At 41.7% G+C, this 9,577-nt stretch overlaps 1 protein-coding gene and 1 pseudogene across 3 annotated transcripts in view; one reads left to right on the top strand and one right to left on the bottom strand.

Annotated features, from left to right (window-relative positions):
• PRMT7 (protein arginine methyltransferase 7) overlaps window positions 1-9,577 on the top strand; it is a 49,597-nt gene that overhangs the window by 17,475 nt on the left and 22,545 nt on the right. For 2 of the 3 annotated variants that reach the window (XM_019654987.1, XM_019654977.1), the window contains exons 3-5: window positions 838-874; window positions 5,546-5,695; window positions 7,144-7,252. In XM_019654987.1, the coding sequence (XP_019510532.1) occupies window positions 838-874; window positions 5,546-5,695; window positions 7,144-7,252 (296 nt within the window). Of the gene's footprint in view, window positions 1-837; window positions 875-5,545; window positions 5,696-7,143; window positions 7,253-9,577 lie in introns of those variants that run through there. The other variant, XM_019654995.1, reaches the window with a different exon arrangement.
• LOC109389539 (glycosyltransferase 8 domain-containing protein 1 pseudogene) lies at window positions 8,291-9,402 on the bottom strand (annotated as a pseudogene).

Genomic DNA, 9,577 nt, shown 5'->3' with positions numbered 1-9,577 from the left:
ATGATGGTGCCAACTTGGGCCAGTGAAGCAGCGTCCTCCACAACTAGATTGAAGAACAAAACGACAGCAACTTGTCTGTTCCCCTTCCCCTAATTTCCCAGTACTGTTCCCAACCCCCCAATTACCCAATAAAAATCTTTAAAAAAAAAAAAATAAATAAATAATAAAATAAGTTCTCAAGTGATTCTGATGTAAACCCAAAGCTGGAAGTCCTCTATTTAGAGTGCCTTAGCTTTCACTTGGAACTCTCAGAAAGCATCTTTGGGCCGAGTTCTGCGGGCTCATCCTGACCCTGCCAGAGGTTTTCAAATTTGTAAATTGCTATAGTAGAAAATATGCATAAGTAACTCTCATCCATTTAACATTGTAACATCTGAATTTTCCTGATGACATGAGGGAAAGTGCTGTGCTTGATACCCCTCACATATACAACAGGTATATACATTCCCTTCCCCTGCTTCCTTTCCCCAGTGTTACATCTGTGATTATCCCAGGATACAAATGTATGCAAGATCATGTAAAGTATTAGACAAATTGAACCTGAGTGGTTCTGAGGGAAAAAAATGTATGATGTATAACATCAGTGTGCTAGTGGCTTTGGAATTACTGTGACAGGGCTAACTAACAGAACATCCTTGGGTCTGAGGTATTTTGCTGAAAATAAACATCTATCTGAGATTTTTTCTGCAGTACTGGAGAATGACAGCATATAACTCTTAAAATAGTTTAAAATTGTCCTGGATATTCGTTCCATCTGATTTAAGAATGCACTCATATGTTGACGTATATCGTTATTAGCAGAGGTTTCTGACCTTCCTATTTTTTTTTTTTTTGTAGATCTTCTTATGCTGATATGCTGCATGACAAAGACAGAGTAAGTGTACAAGGAAACTGTTATCTTTGATGTGGGGTTTTGAAACGTTGGATTATAAGAGGGTTAAAAACTCCCCCTGGAGGCAATATGTTAGAATGATGCTAAGGGCCAGTATGGCATAGTAGTTGGGAAATCAGCCAGGAGGCTGAGTCCTATTTCTGGCTCTGCTCTTGACCTGAGTGTGACCTTGGAGAAAAAATGGACTCCTGTGGATCCCTTTTATTAGGAATTAAAATGAGCAGGATGTACTAGCTGATCTCCTCTAAATAAAAGTTCTCTAATTACACAATATTTCACATTGTATAGTCAGTTTGTAATTTAAAAAAAATCTCTAGAGGTCACTGCAGACTGTATTTTGTAAAACAGATTTGGCTTTCACTGCAGAATTACATTTCAGCTTTCCTCTTTGATTTTACTTTTATCTGAGTTATGGACCAGTGCAGTGCTGGTCTTACGATGTTGGCAAGCCAGAATTTCCTTGTCTACCAGAGTTCTTGACTATCTTAGCCATATGGTTTGTAAGCTAGAAGCTTGAAGGAAAAAGTTGCAGGATCAAGCTTAAAAATTGAGCAGTGCAGGGCAGGAAAGGGATCAGGGAATGTGGTAGGGTTGGTCACGAGGCTGTGTGGTTGTCTCCTTCACCCAGGCCTGGTAAACTGCTCAGCTTACCTACTTCTTGGAAACACCATGACATAGTGAACTTCTTCAGTATCGTTGGTGTGTAGGCTACACTGAAGGCATTATGTGCCTCCTGAATTTTCATCAAATATCTGAGTACCTTTGATGAACTTTTGGGGAATGATAGAATGTGGAGTGAACATTGTTCTTGCCTTTTGACTGCTCCTCTCTAGCTTAATGGTCTTGACTCCTAATTGGACTCGTGGGGCTGTGACGGTCTCTGGTTTTAGTGTCATCTATACTTTTCCATGGCGCCTTACATTTTGTTGTTGTTTTAGAATACTTCTGTTATCCCATAAAATTATCTCATGCCTGTTTGAAGTCAATCCTGGTGCATACCCAGCCCCAGGCAACCACTGATCTGCTTTCTGTCTCTACAGTTTTGCCTTTTCCATAAATTGCATATAAATGAAATCATATGGTATATATCTTATATGCCTGTTTTCCTTCATTATGTTTTTGAGGTTCATTCATGTTGAGTATGTATCAGTATTCATTCCTTTTTATTGCTGAGTAATATTCCATTATATGGATATACTGTAGTTTGTTTATTCATTTACCAGATGATGGACATTTGGATTGTTTCCAGTTTTGGGCTATTTTGAATTTTGAGTAGTCCTGTTTGTAAACATTCACATACAAGTCTTTGTGTGAACACATGTTTTTATTTCTCTGGTAGATACATAAGAGTAGAATTGCTGGGCCCGTGTGTTAAGTATATGTTTAACTTTGTAGTTTTAAGTTTCATTTTTCTAATGACTAATGATTTCAAACATCTTGTGCTTATTTGTCATCTGTATATCTTCTTTGGTGTTGTCTAGAGTTATGAACATAGGTATGATTTTTCATAGACACTATCACTGCCAAATTGCCTTTTAAGAGGGCTCTGATTTCACTGTACTATCTTTAAAATTGGGTAATTAAAAAGTATAGCTAACTTAATGGGTGTCATTAATTTGAAGGGTATGCCAACCTTGGTTTTCTGTTTCAGATGCTGCTTATCAGGGTTCTCAGGTGATCAGCTCATGGCTGGACTGAAACTCCCAGGCCAGCTCCCAGTCCCACTCCTGTTACTTCAGAGCCACAGCTACACAGAGAAAACAGTGCCCTCTGCTTCTGGGGGATATAATGTATTTGATGGTCATTTTCCTAGTTCAACAAATTTTATCAGTTGCCATACAGATTTTTTTAAACTTTTTTTTGTGTGTGTGTGTGGTAGAAATCACATAACATAAAATGCCATACTGACTTTATCCAGGACATAAATGCACTTATTTTAAGGATCAAATAGTTCTATAAGGCTTATTGTGAAAAATAGAGGCCCTGTGGTGTATCATTTCCCCCAGACAAAACCTTTTCCTGCTTTACTTTAGAGGCAACCTCATTTCTTCTCCTTGAGCTGTTTTTTTTTGTGTTTACCTCCATATCTAAATAGCTATTATCTATTGAATTCCCACTGTGAGAGCTGAGAATTTGGTTTTCATTCACCTCCTTCCAATTTGTTCCCCTTTCCTCCCAATACTTATAATTTTTGCTAAATCAGTATTCAGTGTTTCAGGAGCCAGGTCGCTTAAATTCTTTGTGCCTCTGTTTTCTTACCTGTAAAATTGGGATAACAATAGTACCTCCTTTTAAAGGGTTGTTATAAGGCAAGCACTATATAAGTTTGTGTTAGTTAAAATCATCTTTACTCTATTAGGACTATATAAACACTATTCACAGTTAAACTATGTGAGATACTCTGATTACTTTTCCTTTCTTGCATAACTCTTTGTTAATAATTATCTTATTTTGGCTTTGTTTTCTATTTACACATCATTCTTTTATGCCCAATCTTTCCCCAATTGTCTAAATGTCCTTTTAGAAGAAAAGGTTAAACAATCAGCTATTTCTGTCCGTTTAACTTCTTGGCAAATGTCTCTGGGTTCATTTTGACCTGCTCCAGCCTGAACCCAGTGCTCTCTAGACCTGCTGTGTACCTGTCAGCCTGGGATTCTTGTTTATCATCCTGGTGCAGATTTCCTTCACTTCCATTTTTATAGTGGGCCCTCCATTTCCTGGATCCTATGTCTTCCTGTGCAACGGTTAACTCTCTTTTTGGCGAAGCACATCCTTTCTTGGTTTCCTAACTTGATTGCACTGTGGTCAGAGCATATGGCCCTTTTGATACCATACCTCCCTCCAGATTTGGATTTAATTATTCTGGGATGTGGCTTGGGCATTGAGATTTTTTTAATGTACACCAAGGTTGAGATCCTCTACTTTAAATGTTCCTACAGAGCCAGCTATCTTACTACGTTACCCAATAGTTTGGCAATCTGCCATTTCTTTCCTGTAATACATCATTAAACATATGTGGAATTCGTTATCTATTGCTGTATAACAAATTATCCCAAAGTTTAGTGGCTTAAAGCAGTTATTATCTCACCGTTTCTGTGGGTCAGAGATCTGGGCTCCACTTAGCTGGGTCCCCTGGTTCTGAGCCTCTTGCAGGCTGCGACCAAGGTGTACGCTGGTAGAATAGTCATCTTAAGTCTCGCTTGAGGGTGGGTCCACTTCCGATTGTTTGACCTTCTAATACTCCTTACTAACTTGCCAGGTCATCAGTACATTTAAAAAGATTTACAAATATCTCCCCATCAGGGTAAGGGTCAGGGTATTTACTCAGCCAAACTCTAAAATGGGAGGATGGAAAAGGAGGCATCGTTGGTTAAGGGTTGGCTTGGGCCGCCAGCTCTGAGCAGCAGGGCCCCGGTTCGGATCCCACATTAGGGCCAGTGACGCTGCTCCCTCTACAGCTAAGATGGTGAACAACAGCTCGACCTGGAGCTGGGCTGCCATGATCGCTGGCAACGGCGTAGGTTGCAGTGGATCTGCAGTGGGCTGCTGAGAGCTACCATGAGTGGCTGGCAGTTGGCATGAGCTGCCAAGAGCCGCCGTGAGCAGCTGTCCAGTGACCAGCGACCAATCTGCCTCACCCAGGAAGAGCTCAATGGTAATACTAACATGGGCCAGTGAAGCGACGTCCTCCACAACTATACTGAAGAACAAAAGAACAACAACTTGTCTGTTCCCCTTCCCTGATTCTCCAACGCTGTTCCTCTCCCCCAATTCCCCAATAAAATCTTAAAAAAAAAAAGATGGAAAATATACCTAAGTTACTAAAGACCTGAACTAAAACCCTTCCTGATGCAAAGAAATAATTTCCTGAGGGGGAAACTATGTTTTAGACAAGGAAGCTGTATGAAATAGAATCCAGTAAGGAAACCAAAAGCCAAATTATGTATTTCAGCAGAGGGAATTGGTTATGCAGGTGTGGGAGTACTGGGAAGCAAATGAGAGCACTGATGTAAACTAGCCATAAAAGCAGGAAGCAGTTACTTTGCCTAGGGCTGGGGCAACACGGGAGAAGGTTGGGGTTTTCAGAACCTAGAAGCTTGGAGGAGAGGTCTTGTGGGCTGGTGCTTAAATCTCCACAAGGGACCTCTGCTGAGTGCTGCTGCTACCTCAGAGGGGCCCGAGGAGGCTGGTTAGAGGATTCCTGGCAGGATCTGTCATCTGGAACCAGCTGCTGCTCCTGGGTGGACACTGATGATAGCAACAGCCACACAGGAAGGAACAAGCTTTCTCCCTCCTCCTACATTCCAGTCACCCTCTAGTTTCCCCTGGGTCTTCTGTACCTAACAGTTGGAAAAAGAAGGTGTTGCCAGAGCCCTGGGCCCAGCATCATTAAGCAGAGTATTGAAGAGTGGGTGTGGAGGTGAAAGACAATCGCCTAATAAAGGGCAAGAGGCGGATCCAGTGCCCCTGTGTTCCTGCAAGGCCCGCCTACCTCAGCTTGTCAGTCAGTGCTGTTCCTCCAGGGGCTGCAAAGGCAAGAGGCTGTGACTTACACTACTGTGGCTAACGGTGAATCCAGAATCTCACAAAGCGCCTTTTTACTTGTTTATGATAACTGGTGTAAAGTGACGGCTATTTCTCCTTTTGTCGTAGAATCTAAAATACTACCAGGGTATCCGGGCTGCTGTGAGCAGGGTGAAGGACAGAGGACAGGAGGCCTTGGTTCTCGACATAGGCACTGGCACAGGGCTCTTGTCGATGATGGCGGTCACGGCCGGTGCCGACTTCTGCTATGCCATTGAGGTGAGCCGCACCCTTTAGGCGCATGTCCTGCTGCTTGTGTGGGAAGTCCCACCCTGTGCTCACCCTGTGCTAAGCAAGCACAGGGCTAAGTTCTGAGGCTATAGAGCTGAATCAGACACAATTTCTTTCTCTAGGAGCATGTTTTCTCCTCTGAAAACAGTGATTTTAGTATTGGCTGCATGTCAGGATCACGGAGGAGCTTTAAAAAATACTGGTGCCTGTCCCCGCCATACCTCCCTCCAGATTTGGATTTAATTATTCTGGGATGTGGCCTGGTGTTGAGATTTTTGAATGTGCACCAAGTTTGAGATCCACTACTTTAAATGTCCCTTCAGAGCCAGCTATCTTACTACGTTTACCGATAATTTGGCAATCTGTCATGCCTTTCCTGTAATAAAACATTAAACATGTTGTTTTTCCGATAATGTAAATAATACATATTTTTATAGGAAATTTAGTAAATATAAAATAAAAATAGAGGGCCGGCTGAGTGGCTCAATTGGTTAAGAGTTCATTCAAGAGTGAGAGCTCTGAGCAACAGGGTCGCTGGTTTGATTCCCGGCCTGAGCTGAGCTGCCCACAGGTGGCAGGATGGCTCAGTTAAAAAATAATAAAATAAAATAAAATATAGTGTGTTAACTCAAAGTTAACCGTTGTTATCATTTTGGTGTATACTCTTTCAGGGGTTTGTGCTGCCCTGGAAAGTTGGGTTTGCTTTGGCAGGTGGGGCTAGGGTAGGGAAGGCTCAGCTTTGCCTCAGAACAGTGAGTGTGGCTGGAGCATCAATTGGGGGAATGGGGATGGAGGTAATAGCAGTGGGGTAAGCAAAGCGGTCCGTATTATGGAAGGCCTGGAATACCATAAGAAAATATAGGCAGTGTTCTGCCAGCAGTGAGCATTTGGGACAGTTTTGAGCAGCAGGGTGACCTGCTCACACTTAGATCTAACACAGTAACAGTCGCACTTTCATCTAAAGAGCACTGGACATATCCTGTCCCAGGTCACAGATCATGGTTTTGTGAGGCAGGTCCTCTTCCTGGCTCCCTTTAGTGTGGCACTGACACCTGCTGTCATTAGGAGGTAGTGCAACCTTCTTGGGAGCCTAAATCCCACTGTGCCTGGCATGTAATGGGAACTCCTAGCTGCAAGTTAAAACCAGTGGAATCATCCCTGTATATTCATTTTCATGACACACATTTGGAGAATAAAGTTATTTGTTACATGATGAAGTCTTATTTATTTAGATTAAATCAGCCCAAAGAAATATTTCCTATGTCTCGAATGTCAACAAAGGTACATTTTGTATATTCAGGAGGAAATTCTGTAGTGGAGGCCCCTTTTACTTCAAATCTTAGGACCAGAATCAAGGAACATCTTGCTAATCTTGGGTGTTAGGATGTTATTAAATTGATTGCTAATTTTTCTTGGGTTTTGGCTCTAATTCCTAGGTCTTCAAGCCTATGGCTGATGCTGCTGTGAAGATTGTAGAGAAAAATGGCTTCAGTGATAAGATTAAGGTTATTAACAAGCATTCCACAGAGGTGACTGTAGGGCTAGGTAAGATGAACACATTCTGTTTTGAAAGCTTTCCTTGGTTTTGTAAGAGAGGAAAAGTCTTATTGAAGTTACTGGAATAAATGTTTCCAGGTAATTGCAGAGATATGGGACCTCTCCATGTGGTGGTCTGTAGATAAGCACTTTGCTTCTCTCCTCGTTTATTTCTTTTCTAGCTAAAACAGATCAGCAGTGAGTAAACCAGAGCTAATCAAGAATAACAGCTGTGATACAAACACAATCTCCTTTTGCTTTAAGTTGGAATTCTTATGTGGCTCAGCTCTCTGAGTTTTGAGTTTTATCAGACAGAAATGAAACTAAGTAGACAGCAGAAAGAGTTTTGCTTAGTTCCAACATCCTACTTCAGCATTCAACATGAGAAATTTGCCTGAGTAGCACAATCTCTCCATGTTTCCAGAATATTTTTGTAGTCTAAGAGTTTGAACCAGGCTTCTAAAATTTCACATACCACTGATATCTGGAGAGCATAATGGAAAGATTTGGAAAAGAAGCTTCTAGGGTGAGGTTATGGATATTACTCTTTTTTAAAAAATGCAGTATTTTACAATGATGGATGCATCTACCTAATGTTTTTCTCCCATTTAAAAAAATATTTTTTAATGGAGAATCTGAAACCTGCACAAAAGTAAGGATTGGTGTCCCCTGTATTTTAAAACATAACATACATACAAAAGAGTGCATAAATCATTATCCCATTTCTTTCTTTGAAAAATGTAGGTTTCTTTTTATTTGTAGATTGGGCACAGGTTACAAAATTAAAACCAAGCAGCAGTGTTGAACTAGCTGTACCAGCCGTATTAGTCCCTTCTCCTCTGGTCACTCAGCACTGTAGTAAGCAAACACTTGGTAAGGCAAATGGAGACACGTGCAGCCTATCTGGGAAACTGACTGCCACACCGTGCAGTTTGACCTCTTTACCCAGCTGAAATGTCCCTTTTTCATGAGTTGCTGTAACTGTTATTTGCCACACATACTATCTTCCAGGATTTCCTGAGAAATGCTTATAGTATAAATTATATTTTACTTTATATTTGAGATCTCCATGTGACTTCGGATTAGGCTGAATTTGCCTGTTGGGTCCGGAATATACAATTTTTCCCAGACATCAGTATATGAAACAGTTTTTCTCCATGGCTTAGAATCCCCATTCCAATGGAGTAACTTGGCAGCTTTTACAAACGGGTGAATATCGTTTCCCAGCACTGGAGCCAAGGTGGCGGACGTTCCACATGGGATCAGTGGTGGAACGCTTTTGATAAAATTCAATCGGCAGAAGAGGTGTGGTGATACTGCCAGCCAGTGTTCTGCTATACAGTCCCTCTTTTACATTGAGTTTCATCCATTTTCTACCTGATTAGTTGTATTCTGTCTTTTCCATTCTGTCAAGTTTGCCACAAAAACTCCAGGATTAAATGAGCAGGTGCTGGCTTTCATGGAAAGCTTATGAATTCTTTCCTTTCTATAGTCAAGATATCCAATGTAATTGTGCTAGTTCCCTGTTCCACGGATGACAGCTTTAGTAGAGGTTGAATCACAGTCTCCTGAAAACGCAGCTGCATGCCCTGGCTTCAGTGGTGTATTGTAGAGGGCAAGAATGTCCCCTTGTACAATTACGTCATCATCCTCGTATGGCCTTCTTTGCACTGGGAACCAGAATTGGCAAGTAGAACTTTGCAAAGGTTAATGGTTTTACGGATTCTCCCTGGTCAGGATCCTCCTTTACTTTCCCTTCCAAAGACTTTGTGTCAAAGATCACAATTTTGTACCTGATGCTTTTCATTGTATTGCTGCTGAGCCAGACCGGAGATGGTCCCCTGTACCATTAAGCGTAACAATGTGGAAAATCACATTGGAGCGAGTGTTGTGCTAAATACTGTTTATGGCTGCAGTGGTTCCCCCAAGCCTATCTTCAGATGCAGCAATGGCCACAGGAATCTCCTCTTGTCTCCCATCTACCGCATGTTGGGGCGCATTTAGGACAAAATCGGTGGGCTGAAGCCCAACAATTCCTGAACCTGAAACCTAGTTCCTTAGCAAACTGCTCAGGCCGAGGAAGTTATGGTGTAAAACAGGACCAGGACGACGATGTTTACTTTATGGAATGACATCTTTCTCTTCTGTCTTACATAAATATTAGTTACTAGCCCTGCAGTAGGAGGCGGAGCCGCTGACTCATTATCCCATTTTTTAAAAAAGATTTTTATTGGGGAATTGGGGGATGGGAACAGCGCTGGGGAATTGGGGGAAGGGGAACAGACAAGTTGCTGTCNTTTTGTTCTTCAGTCTAGTTGTGGAGGACGTTGCTTC

Source organism: Hipposideros armiger, unplaced genomic scaffold (genome assembly GCF_001890085.2).
Source record: "Hipposideros armiger isolate ML-2016 unplaced genomic scaffold, ASM189008v1 scaffold_9, whole genome shotgun sequence".
NCBI lineage: Eukaryota > Metazoa > Chordata > Mammalia > Chiroptera > Hipposideridae > Hipposideros > Hipposideros armiger.
Note: the sequence above shows the minus strand (reverse complement) of the source record. Positions and strands in the feature narration are given on the sequence as shown.